This window comes from Scyliorhinus torazame, chromosome 14 (assembly GCF_047496885.1).
Source record: "Scyliorhinus torazame isolate Kashiwa2021f chromosome 14, sScyTor2.1, whole genome shotgun sequence".
NCBI classification, from domain to species: Eukaryota; Metazoa; Chordata; class Chondrichthyes; order Carcharhiniformes; family Scyliorhinidae; genus Scyliorhinus; species Scyliorhinus torazame.
In genome coordinates this window covers 1,471,794-1,494,645 of record NC_092720.1, presented here as the reverse complement: position 1 = coordinate 1,494,645, position 22,852 = coordinate 1,471,794, and the positions used below count along the sequence as shown (strand labels likewise).

At 52.6% G+C, this 22,852-nt stretch overlaps 1 protein-coding gene across 3 annotated transcripts in view; it reads left to right on the top strand.

Moving 5' to 3' along the window:
• Positions 1-22,852, top strand: part of masp1 (MBL associated serine protease 1) — a 537,426-nt gene that overhangs the window by 214,323 nt on the left and 300,251 nt on the right. For all 3 annotated transcript variants that reach the window (XM_072473624.1, XM_072473621.1, XM_072473623.1), the window contains exons 8-9: positions 4-82; positions 21,848-21,985. In XM_072473624.1, the coding sequence (XP_072329725.1) occupies positions 4-82; positions 21,848-21,985 (217 nt within the window). The remainder of the gene's footprint in view (positions 1-3; positions 83-21,847; positions 21,986-22,852) is intronic.

Here is a 22,852-nt window from a genome sequence, read left to right as displayed (position 1 = left end):
CAGGGTGGCGATGAGGTTGAAGCCTATCAGATCGAATGCCAGAAATCTGGAACATGGAGCAGCAGCATTCCCACCTGTAAAGGTAAGACGTGGGCGGGATTCTCCGCCAGCGGGATTCTCCAATTTGCCGGCCAGGGGGTTTCCCCGACGGCCTGGGGCTGCCCCACAATGGGAAACGCCATCGACCGGCCGGTGTAACGGAGACTCCCGCCGGCAGGGAGGGGCTGAATGTGGCGGGGCGGGGCTGAATGTGGCGGGGCGGGGCTGAATGTGGCGGGGCGGGGCTGAATGTGGCGGGGCGGGGCGGGGAATCTAACCCATGATTCCACAGGGACACAGAGGGAGAATTCAGATTTGTCATGCCGAACAAGGCCAGCATCGCGGGTTCAGTTCCCGTATCAGCTGAGAATTCTGAATTCACCCTCTGTGTCCCCGAACAGGTGCCAGAATGTGGCGACTAGGGGCTTTTCACAGTAACTTCATTGCAGTGTTAATGTAAGCCGACTTCATCATAGAACTTACAGTGCAGAAGGAGGCCATTCGGCCCATCGAGTCTGCACCGGCGCTTGTAAAGAGCACCCTACCCAAGGTCAACACCTCCACCCTATCCCCATAACCCAGTAACCCCACCCAACACTAAGGGCAATTTTGGACACTAGGGGTAATTTATCACGGCCAATCCACCTACCCTGCACATCTTTGGACTGTGGGAGGAAACCGGAGCACCCGGAGGAAACACACGCACACAAACAAAGAACAAAGAACAAAGAAATGTACAGCACAGGAACAGGCCCTTCGGCCCTCCAAGCCCGTGCCGACCATGCTGCCTGACTAAACTACAATCTTCTACACTTCCTACGTATCCCTCTATTCCCATCCTATTCATGTATTTGTCAAGATGCCCCTTAAATGTCACTATCGTCCCTGCTTCCACCACCTCCTCTGGCAGTGAGTTCCAGGTACCCACTACCCTCTGCGTAAAAAACTTGCCTCGTACATCTACTCTAAACCTTGCCCCTCTCACCTTAAACCTATGTCCCCTAGTAATTGACCCTTCTACCGGGGAATAGCCTCTGACTATCCACTCTGTCTATGCCCCTCATAATTTTGTAGACCTCTATCAAATCGCCCCTCAACCTCCGTCGTTCCAGTGAGAACAAACCGAGTTTATTCAACCGCTCCTCATAGCTAATTCCCTCCATACCAGGCAACATTCTGGGAAATCTCTTCTGCACCCTCTCTAAAGCCTCCACATCCTTCTGGTAGTGGTGCGACCAGAATAGAACACTATACTCCAAGTGTGGCCTAACTAAGGTTCTATACAGCTGCAACATGACTTGCCAATTCTTATACTCAATGCCCCAGCCAATGAAGGCAAGCATGCCCTATGCCTTCTTGACTACCTTCTCCACCTGTGTTGCCCATTTCAGTGACCTGTGGACCTGTACTCCTAGATCTCTTTGACTTTCAATACTCTTCAGGGTTCTGCCAATCACTGTATATTCCCTACCTGCATTAGACCTTCCAAAATGCATTATCTCACATTTGTCCTTATTAAACTCCATCTGCCATATCTCCGCCCAAGTCTCCAAACAATCTAAATCCTGTTGTATCCTCTGACAGTCCTCATCGCTATCCGCAATTCCACCAACCTTTGTGTCGTCTGCAAACTTACTAATCAGACCAGTTACATTTTCCTCCAAATCGTTTATATACACAACAAACAGCAAAGGTCCCAGCACTGATCCCTGCGGAACACCACTGGTCACAGCCCTCCAATTAGAAAAGCATCCTTCCATTGCTACTCTCTGCTTTCTATGACCTAGCCAGTTCTACATAGAACATAGAACAATACAGCACAGTACAGGCCCTTCGGCCCACGATGTTGCACCGAAACAAAAGCCATCCAACCTACACTATGCCATTATCATCCATATGTTTATCCAATAAACTTTTAAATGCCCTCAATGTTGGCGAGTTCACTACTGTAGCAGGTAGGGCATTCCACGGCCTCACTACTCTTTGCGTAAAGAACCTACCTCTGACCTCTGTCCTATATCAATTACCCCTCAGTTTAAAGTTATGTCCCCTCGTGCCAGCCATATCCATCCGCGGGAGAAGGCTCTCACTGTCCACCCTATCCAACCCCCTGATCATTTTGTATGCCTCTATTAAGTCTCCTCTTAACCTTCTTCTCTCCAACGAAAACAACCTCAAGTCCATCAGCCTTTCCTCGTAAGATTTTCCCTCCATACCAGGCAACATCCTGGTAAATCTCCTCTGCACCCGCTCCAAAGCCTCCACGTCCTTCCTATAATGCGGTGACCAGAACTGTACGCAATACTCCAAATGCGGCCGTACCAGAGTTCTGTACAGCTGCAACATGACCTCCCGACTCCGGAACTCAATCCCTCTACCAATAAAGGCCAACACTCCATCGGCCTTCTTCACAACCCTATCAACCTGGGTGGCAACTTTCAGGGATCTATGTACATGGACACCTAGATCCCTCTGCTCATCCACACTTTCAAGAACTTTACCATTAGCCAAATATTCCGCATTCCTGTTATTCCTTCCAAAGTGAATCACCTCACACTTCTCTACATTAAACTCCATTTGCCACCTCTCGGCCCAGCTCTGCAGCTTATCTATATCCCTCTGTAATCTGCTACATCCTTCCACACTATCGACAACACCACCGACTTTAGTATCGTCTGCAAATTTACTCATCCACCCTTCTGCGCCTTCCTCTAGGTCATTGATAAAAATGACAAACAGCAATGGCCCCAGAACAGATCCTTGTGGTACTCCACTTGTGACTGTACTCCATTCTGAACATTTCCCATCAACCACCACCCTCTGTCTTCTTTCAGCTAGCCAATTTCTGATCCACATCTCTAAATCACCCTCAATCCCCAGCCTCCGTATTTTTTGCAATAGCCTACCGTGGGGAACCTTATCAAACGCTTTGCTGAAATCCATATACACCACATCAACTGCTCTACCCTCGTCTACCTGTTCAGTCACCTTCTCAAAGAACTCAATAAGGTTTGTGAGGCATGACCTACCCTTCACAAAGCCATGCTGACTATCCCTGATCATATTATTCCTATCTAGATGATTATAAATCTTGTCTCTTATAATCCCCTCCAAGACTTTACCCACTACAGACGTGAGGCTCACCGGCCTATAGTTGCCGGGGTTGTCTCTGCTCCCCTTTTTGAACAAAGGGACCACATTTGCTGTCCTCCAGTCCTCTGGCACTATTCCTGTAGCCAATGATGACATAAAAGTCAAAGCCAAAGGTCCAGCAATCTCTTCCCTGGCCTCCCATAGAATCCTAGGATAAATCCCATCAGGTCCCGGGGACTTATCTATTTTCAGCCTGTCCAGAATTGCCAACACCTCTTCCCTACGTACCTCCACGCCATCTATTCTATTAGCCTGGGGCTCAGCATTCTCCTCCACAACATTATCTTTTTCCTGAGTGAATACTGACGAAAAATATTCATTTAGTATCTCGCCTATCTCTTCAGACTCCACACACAATTTCCCATCCCTGTCCTTGACTGGTCCTACTCTTTCCCTAGTCATTCGCTTATTCCTGACATACCTATAGAAAGCTTTTGGGTTTTCCTTGATCCTTCCTGCCAAATACTTCTCATGTCCCCTCCTTGCTCGTCTTAGCTCTCTCTTTAGATCCTTCCTCGCTACCTTGTAACTATCCATCGCCCCAACCGAAACTTCACACTTCATCTTCACATAGGCCTCCTTCTTCCTCTTAACAAGAGATTCCACTTCCTTGGTAAACCACGGTTCCCTCGCTCGACGCCTTCCTCCCTGTCTGACCGGTACATACTTATCAAGAACACGCAGTAGCTGATCCTTGAACAAGCCCCACTTATCCAGTGTGCCCAACACTTGCAGCCTACTTCTCCACCTTATCCCCCCCAAGTCACGTCTAATGGCATCATAATTGCCCTTCTCCCAGCTATAACTCTTGCCCTGCGGTGTATACTTATCCCTTTCCATCATTAACGTAAACGTCACCGAATTGTGGTCACTGTCCCCAAAGTGCTCTCCTACCTCCAAATCCAACACCTGGCCTGGTTCATTACCCAAAACCAAATCCAACGTGGCCTCGCCTCTTGTTGGCCTGTCAACATATTGTTTCAGGAAACCCTCCTGCACACACTGTACAAAAAACGACCCATCTATTGTACTCGAACTATATCTTTTCCTGTCAATATTTGGAAAGTTAAAGTCTCCCATAATAACTACCCTGTTACTTTCGCTCATATCCAGAATCATCTTCGCCATCCTTTCCTCTACATCCCTAGAACTATTAGGAGGCCTATAAAAAACTCCCAACAGGGTGACCTCTCCTTTCCTGTTTCTAACTTCAGCCCATACTACCTCGGAAGAAGAGTCCCCATCTAGCATCCTCTCCGCCACCGTAATACTGCTCTTGACTAGCAGCGCCACACCCCCCCTCTTTTGCCTCCTTCTCCGAGCTTACTAAAACACCTAAACCCCGGAACCTGCAACATCCATTCCTGTCCCTGCTCTATCCATGTCTCCGAAATGGCCACAACATCGAAGTCACAGGTACCAACCCACGCTGCCAGTTCCCCTACCTTGTTTCGTATACTCCTGGCATTGAAGTAGACACACTTCAAACCACCTACCTGAACACTGGCCCCCTCCTGCGATGTCAAATCTGTGCTCCTGACCTCTATACTCTCATTCTCCCTTACCCTAAAACTACAATCCAGGTTCCCATGCCCCTGCTGCATTAGTTTAAACCCCTCCAAAGAGCACTAACAAATCTCCCCCCCAGGATATTTGTGCCCCTCAGGTTCAGATGTAGACCATCCTGTCTGTAGAGGTCCCACCTTCCCCAGAAAGAGCCCCAGTTATCCAAAAATCTGAATCCCTCCCGCCTGCACCATCCCTGTAGCCACGTGTTTAAATGCTCTCTCTCCTTATTCCTCATCTCACTATCACGTGGCACGGGCAACAACCCAGAGATAACAACTCTGTTTGTTCTAGTTCTGAGCTTCCATCCTAGCTCCCTGAAAGCCTGCCTGACATCCTTGTCCCCTTTCCTACCTATGTCGTTGGTGCCAATGTGGACCACGACTTGGGGCTGCTCCCCCTCCCCCCTAAGGACCCGGAAAACACGATCCGAGACATCACGTACCCTTGCACCTGGGAGGCAACATACCAAACGTGAGTCTCTCACGCTCCCACAAAATCTCCTATCTGTGCCCCTGACTATAGAGTCCCCAATTACTAATGCTCTGCTCCTCTCCCCCCTTCCCTTCTGAGCAACAGGGACAGACTCCGTGCCAGAGGCCCGTACCCCATGGCTTACCCCTGGTAAGTCGTCCCCCCCACAAGTATCCAAAGCGGTATACTTGTTTCTCAGGGGTACGACCGCAGGGGATCCCTGCACTGACTGTTTTTTCCCAGTCCCTCTTACAGTTACCCACCTATCTCCAATCTTTGGTGTAACTAATTCCCTGAAGCTGCTATCTATGACCCCTTCTGCCTCCCGAATGATCCGAAGTTCTTCCAACTCCAGCTCCAGTTCCCTAACTCGGTCTTGGAGGAGCTGGAGATGGCAGCACTTCCTGCAGGTAAAATCAGCAGGGACACTAACTGCATCCCTCACCTCAAACATCCTGCAGGAGGAACATTGCACTCCCTTCCCTGCCATTCCTCCAACTTTCTACCAAGATCTGGCTAAAAAATAATAATAATATAATAAAATATGGTACTTACCTCAGACCAATAGGTTTTATTATTAGGTTAGAGGAGGAGGGCGGGTGGGAGACACTACACGTGTAGTGTCTCGGGTTTCCTCTCCACCTGAATTTATTGGGGAGGGTCTTCCCAGACGTCCGCGGGTCGACTTCCTGTTCCCGCCGAAAAAACTAATTTAAAATAAAATAAAAAAAAAAAGAAAAATTTTCAGCTCCTGCTGAAATTGACTAACCAGCCAGCTGTTCTCACGCCGCCGAAATCGACTGGCCTGCCCCTGCAAAGACAAGTGCTTTTAAAGGTTGACTTACCTCCCAGCAACCTCCTTCCGCACTGCTCCCGCTGAAACAGACTCACCAGCTGTTCTCACGCCGCCGAAATCGACTGGCCTGCCCCTGCAAAGACAAGTGCTTTTAAAGGTTGACTTACCTCCCAGCAACCTCCTTCCGCAATGCTCCCGCTGAAACTGACTCACCACTCACCAGCTGTTCTCACGCCGCCGAAATCGACTGGCCTGCCCCTGCAAAGACAAGTGCTTTTAAAGGTTGACTTACCTCCCAGCAACCTCCTTCCGCAATGCTCCCGCTGAAACTGACTCACCACTCACCAGCTGTTCTCCCGCCGCCGAAATCGACTGGCCTGCCCCTGCAAAGACAAGTGCTTTCTGTATCCACCTTGCCAGCTCACCCCTGATCCCATGTGACTTCACCTTTTGTACTAGTCTACCATGAGGGACCTTGTCAAAGGCCTTACTGAAGTCCATATAGACAACATCCACTGCCCTACCTGCATCAATCATCTTTGTGACCTCCTCGAAAAACTCTATCAAGTTAGTGAGACATGACCTCCCCTTCACAAAACCATGCTGCCTCTCACTAATATGTCCATTTGCTTCCAAATGGGAGTAGATCCTGTCTCGAAGAATTCTCTCCAGTAATTTCCCTACCACTGAAGTAAGGCTCACCGGCCTGTAGTTCCCTGGATTATCCTTGCTACCCTTTTTAAACAGAGGAACAACATTGGCTATTCTCCAGTCCTCCGGGACATCACCTGAAGACAGTGAGGATCCAAAGATATCTGTCAAGGCCTCAGCAATTTCCTCTCCAGCCTCCTTCAGTATTCTGGGATAGATCCCATCAGGCCCTGGGGACTTATCTACCTTAATATTTTTTAAGACGCCCAACACCTCGTCTTTTTGGATCTCAATGTGACCCAGGCTATCTACATACCCTTCTCCAGACTCAACATCTACCAATTCCTTCTCTTTGGTGAATACTGATGCAAAGTATTCATTTAGTACCTCGCCCATTTCCTCTGGCTCCACACATAGATTCCCTTGCCTATCCTTCAGTGGGCCAACCCTTTCCCTGGCTACCCTCTTTCTTTTTATGTACGTGTAAAAAGCCTTGGGATTTTCCTTAACCCTGTTTGCCAATGACGTTTCGTGACCCCTTCTAGCCCTCCTGACTCCTTGCTTAAGTTCCTTCCTACTTTCCTTATATTCCACACAGGCTTTGTCTGTTCCCAGCCTTTTAGCCCTGACAAATGCCTCCTTTTTCTTTTTGACGAGGCCTACAATATCTCTCGTTATCCAAGGTTCCCGAAAATTGCCGTATTTATCCTTCTTCCTCACAGGAACATGTCAGTCCTGAATTCCTTTCAACTGACATTTAAAAGCCTCCCACATGTCAGATGTTGATTTGCCCTCAAACATCCGCCCCCAATCTAGGTTCTTCAGTTCCCGCCTAATATTGTTATAATTAGCCTTCCCCCAATTTAGCACATTCATCCTAGGACCACTCTTATCCTTGTCCACCAGCACTTTTAAACTTACTGAATTGTGGTCACTGTTCCCGAAATGCTCCCCTACTGAAACTTCTACCACCTGGCCGGGCTCATTCCCCAATACCAGGTCCAGTACCGCCCCTTCCCTAGTTGGACTGTCTACATATTGTTTTAAGAAGCCCTCCTGGATGCTCCTTACAAACTCTGCCCTGTCTAAGCCCTTGGCACTAAGTGAGTCCCAGTCAATATTGGGGAAGTTGAAGTCTCCCATCACCACAACCCTGTTGTTTTTACTCTTTTCCAAAATCTGTCTACCTATCTGCTCCTCTATCTCCCGCTGGCTGTTGGGAGGCCTGTAGTAAACCCCCAACATTGTGACTGCACCCTTCTTATTCCTGATCTCTATCACTGCCCTCTGACTTGTCCTCCCGTAGTAGAGCTGTGATATTCTCCCTAACCAGTAGCGCAACTCCGCCACCCCTTTTACATCCCCCTCTATCCCGCCTGAAACACCTAAATCCTGGAACGTTTAGCTGCCAATCCTGCCCTTCCCTCAACCAGGTCTCTGTAATGGCAACAACATCATAGTTCCAAGTACTAATCCAAGCTCTAAGTTCATCTGCCTTACCCGTAATACTTCTTGCATTAAAACATATGCCCTTCAGGCCACCAGACCCGCTGTGTTCAGCAACTTCTCCCTGTCTGCTCTGCCTCAGAGCCACACTGTCCCTATTCCCTAGTTCTCCCTCAATGCTCTCACCTTCTGACCTATTGCTCCCGTGCCCACCCCCCTGCCATACTAGTTTAAACCCTCCCGTGTGACACTAGCAAACCGCATGGCCAGGATATTTATGCCTCTCCAGTTTAGATGCAACCCGTCCTTCTTATATAGGTCACACCTGCCCCAGAAGAGCTCCCAGTGGTCCAGATAACGGAAACCCTCCCTCCTACACCAGCTGTTTAGCCACGTGTTTAGCTGCTCCACTTATTTCTAGCCTCACTGGCACGTGACACAGGGAGTAATCCCGAGATTACAACCCTAGAGGTCCTGTCTTTTAACTTTCTGCCTAGCTCCCTGAACTCCTGCTGCAGGACCTCATGCCCCTTCCTGCCTATGTCGTTAGTACCAATATGTACAACGACCTCTGCCTGTTTGCCCTCCCCCTTCAGGATGCCCTCTACCCGTTCGGAGACATCCTGGACCCTGGCACCAGGGAGGCAACATACCACCCTGGAGTCTCTTTCATGTCCACAGAAGCACCTATCTGTGCCCCTGACTATAGAGTCCCCTATTACTATTGCTCTTCTGCGCTTTGACCCTCCCTTCTGAACATCAGAGCCAGCCGTGGTGCCACTGCTCTGGCTGCTGCTGTTTTCCCCTGATAGGCTATCCCCCCAGACAGTATCCAAAGGGATATACATACCTGTTTGACAGGGGGACAACCACAGGGGATTCCTGCACTTTCTGGTGGTCAACCATTTCTCTGCCTGCACCTTGGGTGTGACCACATTTATATAACTGCTATCTATGACACTTTCCGCCACCTGCATGCTCCTAAGTGCATCCAACTGCTGCTCCAACCGAACCATGCGGTCTGTGAGGAGCTCCAGTTGGGTGCACTTTCTGCAGATGAAGCCATCCGGGACGCTGGAAGCCTCCCGGACCTGCCACATCTCACAGTCAGAGCACAGCACCCCTCTAACTGACATTGCGTCAATTAATTAGTAAATTAAAAGTTTTTTTAAAAAAATTTTGTTACTCTTAACTATCTGTTTCCTAGCACTAGATTTCTACTATAAACGTGAAAGCTAAATATAGTACTCTCCGATCTCTGGCTTAGATACCCCTCTAAATTATCATTAAGTAATTATGTTTAATTAGTTACCAATGCTTAATTTTTTTAATTTAGTGTAGATTCCCAACCAGCCACTCAGGTCACAGCTTTTCTGTGATGTCACTTCAGTTTCCCCCGACAACACAATTTGAAAAGGTAATAAAAGTAAAAATGAGTAAAAATCACTTACTTACCTTCTTACCCTCTGAGGGTCTTAGATGTTCTCAGGTTCTCTCCCTGACAGAGACTGCTCCTCCTCCTCCGAACGGCTCCCAAAACTAGACCGCGATCTTTTAAAATCTCTGCTCCGACTCGCAGCTCCCCCGCTTTTTCAATCTCCGCTCTGACTCGCAGCTCCCGCTCTTTTTAAATCTCCCCTCTGACTCGCAGCTCCTCTTTTTAAATCTCCGCTCCGACTCGCAGCTCCCGCGCTTTTTCAATCTCCGCTCCGACTCTCAGCTCCCGCTCTTTTTAAATCTCCGCTCCGACTCGCAGCTCCCGCTGTTTTTAAATCTCCGCTCCGACTCGCAGCTCCCGCGCTTTTTCAATCTCCGCTCCGACTCGCAGCTCCTGCTGTTTTTAAATCTCCGCTCCGACTCGCAGCTCCCGCTGTTTTTAAATCTCCGCTCCGACTCGCAGCTCCCGCGCTTTTTCAATCTCCGCTCTGACTCGCAGCTCCCGCTCGTTTTAAATCTCCCCTCTGACTCGCAGCTCCTCTTTTTAAATCTCCGCTCCGACTCTCAGCTCCCGCTCTTTTTAAATCTCCGCTCTGACTCGCAGCTCCCGCGCTTTTTCAATCTCCGCTCCGACTCGCAGCTCCCCCGCTTTTTCAATCTCCGCTCCGACTCTCAGCTCCCGCTCTTTTTAAATCTCCGCTCCGACTCGCAGCTCCCGCTCTTTTTAAATCTCCGCTCCGACTCGCAGCTCCCGCTGTTTTTAAATCTCCGCTCCGACTCGCAGCTCCCCCGCTTTTTCAATCTCCGCTCCGACTCTCAGCTCCCGCTCTTTTTAAATCTCCGCTCCGACTCTCAGCTCCCGCTCTTTTTAAATCTCCACTCCGACTCGCAGCTCCCGCGCTTTTTAAATCTCCGCTCTGACTCGCAGCTCCCGCGCTTTTTAAATCTCCGCTCCGACTCGCAGCTCACCCGCTTTTTCAATCTCCGCTCCGACTCTCAGCTCCCGCTCTTTTTAAATCTCCGCTCCGACTCGCAGCTCCCGCTCTTTTTAAATCTCCGCTCCGACTCGCAGCTCCCGCTCTTTTTAAATCTCCGCTCCGACTCGCAGCTCCCCCGCTTTTTCAATCTCCGCTCCGACTCTCAGCTCCCGCTCTTTTTAAATCTCCGCTCCGACTCTCAGCTCCCGCTCTTTTTAAATCTCCACTCCGACTCGCAGCTCCCGCTCTTTTTAAATCTCCGCTCTGACTCGCAGCTCCCCCGCTTTTTCAATCTCCACTCTGACTCACAGCTCCCGCGCTTTTTAAATCTCCGCTCTGACTCGCAGCTCCCCCGCTTTTTCAATCTCTGCTCCGACTCGCAGCTCCCGCTGTTTTTAAATCTCCGCTCTGACTCGCAGCTCCCCCGCTTTTTCAATCTCCGCTCCGACTCGCAGCTCCCGCTCTTTTTAAATCTCCGCTCCGACTCGCAGCTCCCGCTGTTTTTAAATCTCCGCTCTGACTCGCAGCTCCCCTGCTTTTTCAATCTCCGCTCTGACTCGCAGCTCCCGCTCTTTTTAAATCTCCGCTCTGACTCGCAGCTCCCCCGCTTTTTCAATCTCCGCTCTGACTCGCAGCTCCCGCTCTTTTTAAATCTCTACTCCGACTCGCTGCTCCCGCTCTTTTTAAATCTCCGCTCCGACTCGCAGCTCCCCCGCTTTTTCAATCTCCGCTCCGACTCTCAGCTCCCGCTCTTTTTAAATCTCTGCTCCGACTCACAGCTCCTGCTCTTTTTAAATCTCCGCTCCGACTCGCAGCTCCTGCTCTTTTTAAATCTCCGCTCCGACTCGCAGCTCCTGCTCTTTTTAAATCTCCGCTCCGACTCGCAGCTCCTGCTCTTTTTAAATCTCCGCTCCGACTCGCAGCTCCCGCGCTTTTTAAATCTCCGCTCTGACTCGCAGCTCCCGCGCTTTTTAAGTCTCCGCTCCGACTCGCAGCTCCCGCGCTTTTTCAATCTCCGCTCCGACTCTCAGCTCCCGCTCTTTTTAAATCTCCGCTCCGACTCGCAGCTCCCGTGCTTTTTCAATCTCCGCTCCGACTCGCAGCTCCCGCTCTTTTTAAATCTCCGCTCTGACTCGCAGCTCCCGCTCTTTTTAAATCTCCGCTCCGACTCACAACTCCCGCTCTTTTTAAATCTCCGCTCCGACTCGCTGCTCCCGCTCTTTTTAAATCTCCGCTCCGACTCGCAGCTCCCGCGCTTTTTAAATCTCCGCTCTGACTCGCAGCTCCCGCGCTTTTTAAGTCTCCGCTCCGACTCGCAGCTCCCGCGCTTTTTCAATCTCCGCTCCGACTCTCAGCTCCCGCTCTTTTTAAATCTCCGCTCCGACTCGCAGCTCCCGCGCTTTTTCAATCTCCGCTCCGACTCGCAGCTCCCGCTCTTTTTAAATCTCCGCTCTGACTCGCAGCTCCCGCTCTTTTTAAATCTCCGCTCCGACTCACAGCTCCCGCTCTTTTTAAATCTCCGCTCCGACTCGCTGCTCCCGCTCTTTTTAAATCTCCGCTCTGACTCGCAGCTCCCCCGCTTTTTCAATCTCCGCTCCGACTCGCAGCTCCCGCTCTTTTTAAATCTCTGCTCCGACTCACAGCTCCCGCTCTTTTTAAATCTCCGCTCCGACTCGCAGCTCCCGCGCTTTTTAAATCTCCGCTCTGACTCGCAGCTCCCCCGCTTTTTCAATCTCCGCTCTGACTCGCAGCTCCCGCTCTTTTTAAATCTCTACTCCGACTCGCTGCTCCCGCTCTTTTTAAATCTCCGCTCCGACTCGCAGCTCCCCCGCTTTTTCAATCTCCGCTCCGACTCTCAGCTCCCGCTCTTTTTAAATCTCTGCTCCGACTCACAGCTCCCGCTCTTTTTAAATCTCCGCTCCGACTCGCAGCTCCCGCGCTTTTTAAATCTCCGCTCTGACTCGCAGCTCCCGCTCTTTTTAAATCTCCGCTCCGACTCGCAGCTCCCGCTCTTTTTAAATCTCCACTCCGACTCGCAGCTCCCGCTCTTTTTAAATCTCCACACACGGGGAGAACGTGCAGACTCCGCACAGACAGTGACCCAAGCCGGGAATCAAACCTGGGACCCTGGAGCTGTGAAGCCACAGTGCTAACCACTGTGCTACCGTGCTGCCCAATGACTTGTGGCAATAAAGATTATTTTTATTTAAGGTGGTCAAGAAGGCATACAGCATGCTGGCCTTCATCGGTCGAGGCATTGAATATAAAAATTGGCAAGTCATGTTGCAGCAGTACAGGACCTTAATTAGGTCTCATTTGGAATATTGTGTACAATTCTGGTCACCACACCACCAGGAAAATGTGGATCTTGTCCACATGCACTGCCACTGTCAGTGATCGGTGGGCATCCACGCCCAGATCTCTCTGCCTGTCAGTACTCGCAAGAGTTCTCCCATTTATTGTGCAATTAGGGCAGCATGGTAGCACAGTGGTTAGCACTGTGGCTTCACAGCGCCAGAGTCCCAGGTTCGATTCCCCGCTGGATCACTGTCTGTGCGGAGTCTGCACGTTCTCCCCGTGTCTGCGTGGGTTTCCTCCGGGTGCTCCGGTTTCCTCCCACAGTCCAAAGATGTACAGGTTAGGTGGATTGGCCGTGATAAATTGTCCTCAGTGACCAAAAAGGTTAGGAGGAGTTATTGTGTTACGGGGATTGGATGGAAGTGAGGGTTTAAGAGGGTCGGTGCAGACTCAATGGGCCGAATGGTCTCCTTCTGCACTGTATGTTCTACATGCATTGGACCTTCCAAAGTGCATTAACTCACACTTGTCCGGATTAAACTCCATTTGCCATTTCTCCGCCCAAGACTCCAACCAGTTTATATCCGGCTGTATCCTCTGACAATCCTCTTCACTATCCGCAACTCGATCAATTTTTGTGTCATCTGCGCACTTACTAATCAGACCAGCTACATTTTCTTCCAAATCATTTATAAACACCACGAACAACAAAGGCCCCAGAACTGATCCCTGTGAAACACCGCGAGTCACAGCCTTCCATTCAGAAAATCACCCTTCTACTGCTACCCTCTGTGTTCTGTGCCCAAGCGAGTTCTGTATACAACTTGCCAGCTCTCCTCTGATCCCAGGTGACTTCACCATTTGTACCAGTCTACCATGAGGTACCTTGTCAAAGGCTTTACTGAAGTCCATGAAGACATCTACTGCCCTCCCCTCATCTATCATCTTTGTCACTTCCTAGAAAAACTCGATCAAATTAGTGAGGCATGACATCCTCTTCACAAAAACTTTTTAAGATGCCCAACACCTCCTCTTTATGAATATCAACCTGACTCAGAATACCCGATCTCCTCATCCACCAAGTCGGTCTCTTTGTGAATACGGAGGCAAAGTGTTCATTCAGTATCTCTCCCAGTTCCTCTGGTTCCAGACATAGATTCCCTCCAATATCCTTGAATGGACCAACCCTTTCTCTGGCTATCCTCTTGCTCTTCACATATGTATAAAATGCCTTAGGATTTTCCTTTGGATTGCCAACGCCATTTCCTGACCCCTTTTAGCCTTCCTAACTCTTATTTCCTTCCTGCCCAGTTGGTATTTCACTAGTGGCAGGACGATGGTGAGCAGCCAATTGAGGGCCTTAACTGGCATATTCCTTCCATCAGCAACATTTCCAAGTGGTAAATGGGCCCTCTCTACACCTGCTTTCCACGCCAGGATGGCCTGAGAGCTCTTCGCTTCTTCCTCAAAAAGAGGCCTCCGCCACCACTCTCCTCCGCCTGGCTGAACTCGTTCTATCTCTCAACAACTTCTCCTTTAACTCAGCCCACTTTTCCAAATCAAAGGTGCAGCAATGGATACCCGCATGGGTCCCAGCTACGCTTGACTTTTTATGGGGTATGTGGAACTTTCCTTCTTCCAGGCCTACCCGGGTCCCCTCCCACAACTCCTTTACCGATACATTGATGACTATTTGGGTGTTGCTTCATGCTCTCGCCCGGACCTGGAAAAATTCATCAACTTCACTTCCAGTTTCCACCCCTCCATCACTTTCACCTGGTCCATCTCAGACACCTCCCTTCCCTTCCTTGACCTTTCTGTCTCCATTTCCGGCAATAGACTATCCACTAATATCCACTCCAAGCCCACTGACTCCCACAGCTATCTGGACTACAGCCCTTCACACCCTACACCCGGTAAGGACTCCATCCCTTTCTCTCAGCTCCTTCGCCTCCGTCACATTTGTTCCGATGATGCCACTTTCCAAAATGGAGCTTCGAAAATGTGTTCCTTCTTCCCCAACTGTGATTTCCCAGCTACAGTTGTTAACAGGGCCCTCAACAGTGTGTGGTCCATCTCCCGCGCCACTACCCTCGCCCCCTCCCCTCCCTCCCAGAACAAAGATAGATTCCCCTCGTTCTCACATTTCACCCCACCAGCCTCCTTATGCAAAACATAATCCTCGGCCATTTTTGACAACTCCAGCGTGATGCCACCACCAAACACATCTTCCCTTCATTCCCTCTGTCAGCATTCCGCAGAGACCGTTCCCTCCGAGATAATCTAGTTCAGGCATTGTCAAATTCGGGGGCACGACCCATCCATCGCGGCGCTCCCGATCGCGCAAATCCGCGCGCAATAGCCGCAGCGAGCGGCCTTCAAAATGGCCAGGAACAGATTTTTAAAAATTCAGCCGCACTGCGCATGCGTGCCCGATCATCGATCTGCATGCACAAAACTATGCGCAAAACTATGCACAGCGCGCCAATGATCTGGCACGCATGCACAGCGCGGACACAAATTTTTTAATATAGTTGCAGCCTTTTTTATTCCAAGTTCGGGAGGCCAAAGGGATCCAAAACCATTTCCTCCATTTTTGTCCGCAACAAAGAAGGTAAGAAAAATGGTGCATCGCATAGGCCAGCCGGAGTGGATCACATAGGTCGGCCGGAGTGGGTCACGAAGGTCGGCCGGAGTGGGTCACGAAGGTCGGCCGGAGTGGGTCACGAAGGTCGGCCGGCGTGAGTCGCAAAGGTCGGCCGCCGTGGATCGCGAAGGTCGGCCGGCGTGGATCGCGAAGGTCGGCCGGAGTGGATCACGAAGGTCAGCCGGTGTGGATCGCGAAGGTCGGCCGGAGTGGGTCACGAAGGTCGGCCGGCGTGGGTCGCAAAGGTCGGGCGGCGTGGGTCGCGAAGGTCGGCCGGCGAGGGTCGCGAAGGTCGGCCGGCGTGGATCGCGAAGGTCGGCCGGCGTGGGTCGCAAAGGTCGGCCGGCGTGGGTCGCGAAGGTCGGCCGGCGTGGGTCGCGAAGGTCGGCCGGCGTGGATCGCGAAGGTCGGCCGGCGTGGGTCGCGAAGGTCGGCCGGCGTGGGTTCAGAAGGTCGGCCGGCGTGGGTCGCTAAGGTCGGCCGGCGTGGATCGCGAAGGTCGGCCGGCGTGGGTCGCTAAGGTCGGCCGGCGTGGGTCGCGAAGGTCGGCCGGCGTGGGTCGCAAAGGTCGGCCGGCGTGGATCGCGAAGGTCGGCCGGCGTGGGTCGCGAAGGTCGGCCGGCGTGGGTCGTGAAGGTCGGCCGGCGTGGGTCGCAAAGGTCGGCCGGCGTGGATCGCGAAGGTCGGCCGGCGTGGGTCGCGAAGGTCGGCCGGCGTGGGTCGCGAAGGTCGGCCGGCGTGGGTCGGAAAGGTCGGCCGGCGTGGATCGCGAAGGTCGGCCGGAGTGGGTCGTGAATGTCGGCCGGCGTGGGTCGCGAAGGTCGGCCGGCGTGGGTCGCGAAGGTCGGCCGGCGTGGGTCGCGAAGGTCGGCCGGCGTGGATCGCGAAGGTCGGCCGGAGTGGATCGCGAAGGTCGGCCGGCGTGGGTCGTGAATGTCGGCCGGCGTGGATCGCGAAGGTCGGCCGGCGTGGATCGCGAAGGTCGGCCGGCGTGGGTCACGAAGGTCGGCCGGCGTGGATCGCGAAGGTCGGCCGGCGTGGGTCGCGAAGGTCGGCCGGCGTGGGTCACGAAGGTCGGCCGGCGTGGGTCGCGAAGGTCGGCCGGCGTGGATCGCGAAGGTCGGCCGGCGTGGATCGCGAAGGTCGGCCGGCGTGGATCACGAAGGTCGGCCGGCGTGGATCGCGAAGGTCGGCCGGCGTGGGTCGCGAAGGTCGGCCGGCGTGGGTCACGAAGGTCGGCCGGCGTGGATCGCGAAGGTCGGCCGGCGTGGATCACGAAGGTCGGCCGGCGTGGATCGCGAAGGTCGGCCGGCGTGGGTCGCGAAGGTCGGCCGGCGTGGGTCGCGAAGGTCGGCCGGCGTGGGTCACGAAGGTCGGGCGGCGTGGGTCGCGAAGGTCGGCCGGCGTGGGTCGCGAAGGTCGGCCGGCGTGGGTCGGAAAGGTCGGCCGGAGTGGATCGCGAAGGTCGGCCGGAGTGGATCGCGAAGGTCGGCCGGCGTGGGTCGCAAAGGTCGGGCGGCGTGGGTCGTGAATGTCGGCCGGCGTGGGTCGTGAAGGTCGGCCGGCGTGGGTCGCGAAGGTCAGCCGGCGTGGATCGCGAAGGTCGGCCGGAGTGGGTCGCGAAGGTCGGCCGGCGTGGGTCACGAAGGTCAGCCGGCGTGGATCGCGAAGGTCAGCCGGCATGGGTCGCATAGGTCAGCCGGCGTGGATCGCGAAGGTCAGCCGGCATGGGTCGCATAGGTCAGCCGGCGTGGGTCACGAAGGTCGGCCGGTTGATAAAAATGGGTCCCGGAGAAAAGGTTGAGAAAGACTGATCTAGTGCACTCGTCCACCATACCAGGACCTCTCCCATCACCCAGGTGTAACACCTGCCCCTTCACCTCTTCCATGCTTAACATCCCAGGCCCAAAACACTCATTCCGGGTTAAGCAGCGTTTCACTTGCATCTCTTCCAATCTGGTCTACTGCATTCGCTGCTCCCAATGTGGTCTCCTCTATATCGGAGAGACCAAACGCAGACTGGGTGATCGCTTTGCTGAGCATCTTCGGTCTGGGCGCATTCAGGACCCTGTCCTTCCTGTTGCTGCCATTTTAACAAATGACCCTGTTCTCATGCCCACATGTCTGTCCTTGGCCTGCTGCAATGTTCCTGTGAAGCTCAACGCAAACTGGAGGAACAACATCTCATCTCCCGGTTAGGCACGCTACAGCATTCCGGTCTCAACATCGAATTCAACAACTTCAGATGATCAGCTCAACCCCACCTCGACCCATTTGTTTTCATCCCATTTCATTTTAACTGTCTTTTACCATTTCTTTCTCTCTTGTCTTTCTTTATATATATTTAATCCCCCCATTTTATCCACCTTTCCTTACCCTTTCTCCCCTTTGATTCCCCCTTCCCCTCCCCCACATCTACAGTTCACCCTCTGATTTTAGTTTCTCTGCTGTTTGGCCTTTCACACCTTTTGTTCTCTCTGGGGACTGCCATTAACACTCTGTTCCCTTGGTTTCTGTGGCCATTAGCACCCGGTTTTCCTGGGTTTCTGTGGCTATGACTCATCTTTCATTCTCACTCCACAGTATAAATATTTCCCACTTTCTCTGCCTTTTAGCTTTGACAAAGGATCACCTGGACTCGAAACATTCGCTCTTTTCTCTCCCTACAGATGCTGCCAGACCTGCTGAGATTTTACAGCATTTTCTCTTTCGGGTCCTGTGCCTTGTTCACAGTCTGTGAGGTCCATCCTCCTGCTCATTCTGGGGGATTTTCTGAATCAGTCCTGTGCCCTGCTCTGAGCCAACATGCTCTGTGTTTCCGAGTTTGATGGGGACACATGCTCCACTTGTACCTTTGCAGGAGCTGAGCAGTGGGGCAGGAGCAGGTTGCTGGGGTCAGGATAAAACTGGGTCAGAAATGAGGAAATATGCACAGGGTGGTCAAAATGTAGAATGATCATCTTCAGGATTGACAACAACCCAGGATCATCCACAAACTGTAGATGGTGCACATCGATGATGGTCAGTGTCGTTCTGACATGGAGATGACTGAGGTGAAAGAGTTTTCCATCTGGATGGTCTTTAATATTCACACCAGAGGACATTTGATCTTTGAGGTGAATCGCCCAGGTAGATGGTAAATTGTATCGGGGCTTTTACGGCCTCAGTCAGGATTTTGAATGTTTCAAATCTCCCACTCAAGACAGTTGCAGTCGTATCACCACGAAGCAACTGTGGGACTGGGAGAACATTTCTTGGATATCCAAATCTTCGGAGCACAATCCACAGAACCTCGCGATTTACTGAGTCAAATGCTTTGGTCAGGTTGATGAAGGCGATGTTCCTGGTGTTCATAGTCATGGAATTTACAGTGCAGAAGGAGGCTCTTGGAAAGAGCACATTACCTTAGCACACGCCTCCACCCCATCCCCGTAACCCAGTAACCCCACCTAACCTTTTCTTTGGACATAGAGCAGCAATCCCTCAGTACTGGCCCTCTGACAGTGCAGCACTCCCTCAGTACTGGCCCTCTGACAGTGCGGCGCTCCCTCAGTACTGACCCTTTGACAGTGCGGCGCTCCCTCAGTACTGACCCTCTGACAGTGCAGCACTCCCTCAGTACTGACCCTCTGACAGTGCAGCACTCCCTCAGTACTGAACCACTGACAGTGCAGCACTCCCTCAGTACTGACCCTCTGACAGTGCAGCACTCCCTCAGTACTGACCCTCTAACAGTGCAGCACTGACCCTCTGACAGTGCAGCACTCCCTCAGTACTGTCCCTCTGACAGTGTGGCACTCCCTCAGTACTGACCCTCTGACAGTGCAGCACTCCCTCAGTACTGACGCTCTGACAGTGCAACGCTCCCTCAGTACTGACCCTCTGAGAGTGCAGCACTCCCTCAGTACTGACCCTCTGAGAGTGCAGCACTCCCTCAGTACTGACCCTCTGAGAGTGCGGCACTCCCTCAGTACTGACCCTCTGAGAGTGCAGCACTCCCTCAGTACTGACCCTCTGAGAGTGCAGCACTCCCTCAGTACTGACCCTCTAACAGTGCAGCACTCCCTCAGCACTGACCCTCTGACAGTGCAGCACTCCCTCAGTACTGTCCCTCTGACAGTGCGGCACTCCCTCAGTACTGACCCTCTGACAGTGCAGCACTCCCTCAGTACTGACGCTCTGACAGTGCAACGCTCCCTCAGTACAGACCCTCTGACAGTGCAGCACTTCCGTAGTACTGACCCTCTGACAGTGCAACGCTCCCTCAGTACTGACCCTCTGAGAGTGCAGCACTCCCTCAGTACTGACCCTCTGAGAGTGCAGCACTCCCTCAGTACTGACCCTCTGAGAGTGCAGCACTCCCTCAGTACTGACCCTCTGAGAGTGCAGCACTCCCTCAGTACTGACCCTCTGAGAGTGCAGCACTCCCTCAGTACTGACCCTCTGACAGTGCAAGGCACCCTCAGTACTGGCCCTCTGACAGTGCAGCACTCCCTCACTACTGACCCTCTTGACAGTGTAGCACTCCCTCAGTACTGGCCCTCTGACAGTGCGGCACTCCCTCAGTACAGACACTCTGACAGTGCAGCACTCCCTCAGTACTGGCCCTCTGACAGTGCGGCACTCCCTCAGTACAGACACTCTGACAGTGCAGCACTCCCTCAGTACTGACCCTCTAACAGTGCAGCACTCCCTCAGTACTGACCCTCTGACAGTGCGGCTCTCCCTCAGTACTGACCCTCTGACAGTGCAGCACTCCCTCAGTACTGACCCTCTGACAGTGCCGCACTCCCTCAGTGCTGACCCTCTGACAGTGCGGAGCTCCCTCAGTACTGACCTTCTGACAGAGCGGAGCTCCCTCAGTACTGACCCTCTAACAGTGCAGCACTCCCTCAGTACTGACCCTCTGACAGTGCGGCTCTCCCTCAGTACTGACCCTCTGACAGTGCAGCACTCCCTCAGTACTGACCCTCTGACAGTGCCGCACTCCCTCAGTGCTGACCCTCTGACAGTGCGGAGCTCCCTCAGTACTGACCTTCTGACAGAGCGGAGCTCCCTCAGTACTGACCAACTGACAGTGCGGCACTCGCTCAGCACTGACCCACTGACAGTGCGGAGCTCCCTCAGTGCTGACCCTCTGACAGTGCGGAGCTCCCTCAGTACTGACCCTCTGGCAGTGCGGCACTCCCTCACCACTGACCCTCTGACAGTGCAGCACTCCCTCAGTAGTGACCCTCTGACAGTGCAGCACTCCCTCAGTACTGATCCTCTGACTGTGCAGCACTCCCTCAGCACTGAAACTCTGACAGTGCAGCACTACCTCAGCACTGACCCTCTGACAGTGCAGCACTTCCTCAGTACTGACCCTCTGACAGTGCGGCACTCCCTCAGTACTGTCCCTCTGACAGTGTGGCACTCCCTCAGTACTGACCCTCTGACAGTGCAACACTCCCTCAGTACTGACCCTCTGACATTGCCGCACTCCCTCAGTACTGACTCTCTGACAGTGCAGCTCTCCCTCAATACTGATCCTCTGACAGTGCAGCACACCCTCAGTACTGACCCTCTGACAGTGCAGCACTCCCTCAGTACTGACCCTCTGACAGTGCGGCACTCGCTCAGTACTGACCCTCTGACAGTGCGGCACTCCCTCAGTACTGACTCTCTGACAGTGCAGCTCTCCCTCAGTACTGACCCTCTGACAGTGCAGCACTCCCTCAATACTGACCCTCTGACAGTGCGGCACTCCCTTAGTACTGACCCTCTGACAGTGCAGCACTCCCTCAGTACTGACCCTCTGACAGTGCAGCACTCCCTCAGTACTGACCCTCTGACGGTGCGACTCTCCCTCAGTACTGACCCTCTGACAGTGCAGCTCTCCCTCAGTACTGACCCTCTGACAGTGCAGCACTCCCTCAGCACTGACCCTCTGACAGTGCGGCACTCCCTCAGTACTGACCCTCTGACAGTGCAGCACTCCCTCAGCACTGCCCCTCTGACAGTGCAGCACTCCCTCAGCACTGACCCTCTGACGGTGCAGCATTCGTTGGTTGTGTTTCCTTTGGCGAATTACTTTTTGTTGAATTAGCCTTTCAAAGCGAAAACCTCCTGAATCAAATTCAGCCTGTGTCGGAGAGATGCTGAGGAAAGGAAGGGGTCAATGTTATTGAGCGTGGGTGCAGGAAGGTAGGTGGTGGAGGCATTTCGGCAGGAACATTTTTGGGAGCAGAGCAGGAATGTGGTTGCGGAATGCAGGGCAGTTTTTGTTCTAGTCCACCGAGTGGAGCATCGGTGATTTATTGTGAGCACTGAGATTATCTGAGGAGTTGGAAATTTCCTGGAAGTTCTATTCTCTATTTCCAGTTATAGACTGTGGGACCCCACGTTTCCTGGTGGATGGATACATCACATTCCATACGAAAGAGAACCTCACACTGTTCAGGAGCCACATTGAATATTCTTGCCCTGCTCAATATTATCAGATGAAACCAGAGCTGAACAGTAAGTGGATCAGTTTACACTCAGACACTGATTTCAAACTAAAATGTGGGGATACATAATCCCGGGATGAGGAATGGGAGAGTGGGTGACGCGTAATCCTCAAAGTTACACATTTTCAACGAACTCTTCCTCCAATATCAGTTCCACCTTAGAAAGTTCAGGCAAAGAAACACACTTTGTGGCAATTCATCAGCAGGATCCCCCTTGGCCGGCAGCGACCCACCCCTCGAATATCCCAACGTCCCTGGGGGTGGCCACAGTGGGAAACCCCATGCTGCGGGATGGAGAATCTCGCCCATATCTGCCACATGCCGGAGAGTGGGATTAGGCCGGGGGGGGATATTAAAGGGTGTGGGGGGGAGTGAGGGGAGAGTGGGATTAGACTGGGTGGGATATTAAAGTGTGTGGGGAGTGATGGGAGAGTGGGATTAGGCTTGGTGGGATATTAAAGTGTGTGGGGAGTGAGGGGAGAGTGGGATTAGGCCGGGGGGGGATATTAAAGGGTGCGGGGAGTGAGGCGAGAGTGAGATTAGACTGGGTGGGATATTAAAGGGTGTGGGGAGTGAGGGGAGACTGGGATTAGGCTGGGTGCGATATATGAAAGGGTGCGGGGAGTAAGAGGGAGAGTGGGATTAAACGGGGTGGGATATGAAAGGGTGCGGGGTGTGAAGGGGAGAGCGGGAATAGACAGTAGGATATTAAAGGGTGTGGGGAGTGAGGGGAGCGTGTGATTAGACTTGGTGGGATATTAAAAGGTGTGGGGAGTGATGGGAGAGTGGGATTAGACTTGGTGGGATATTAAAGGGTGCGGGGAGTGAGGGAGAGAGTGGGATTAGACTTGGTGGGATATTAAACGGTGTGGGGAGT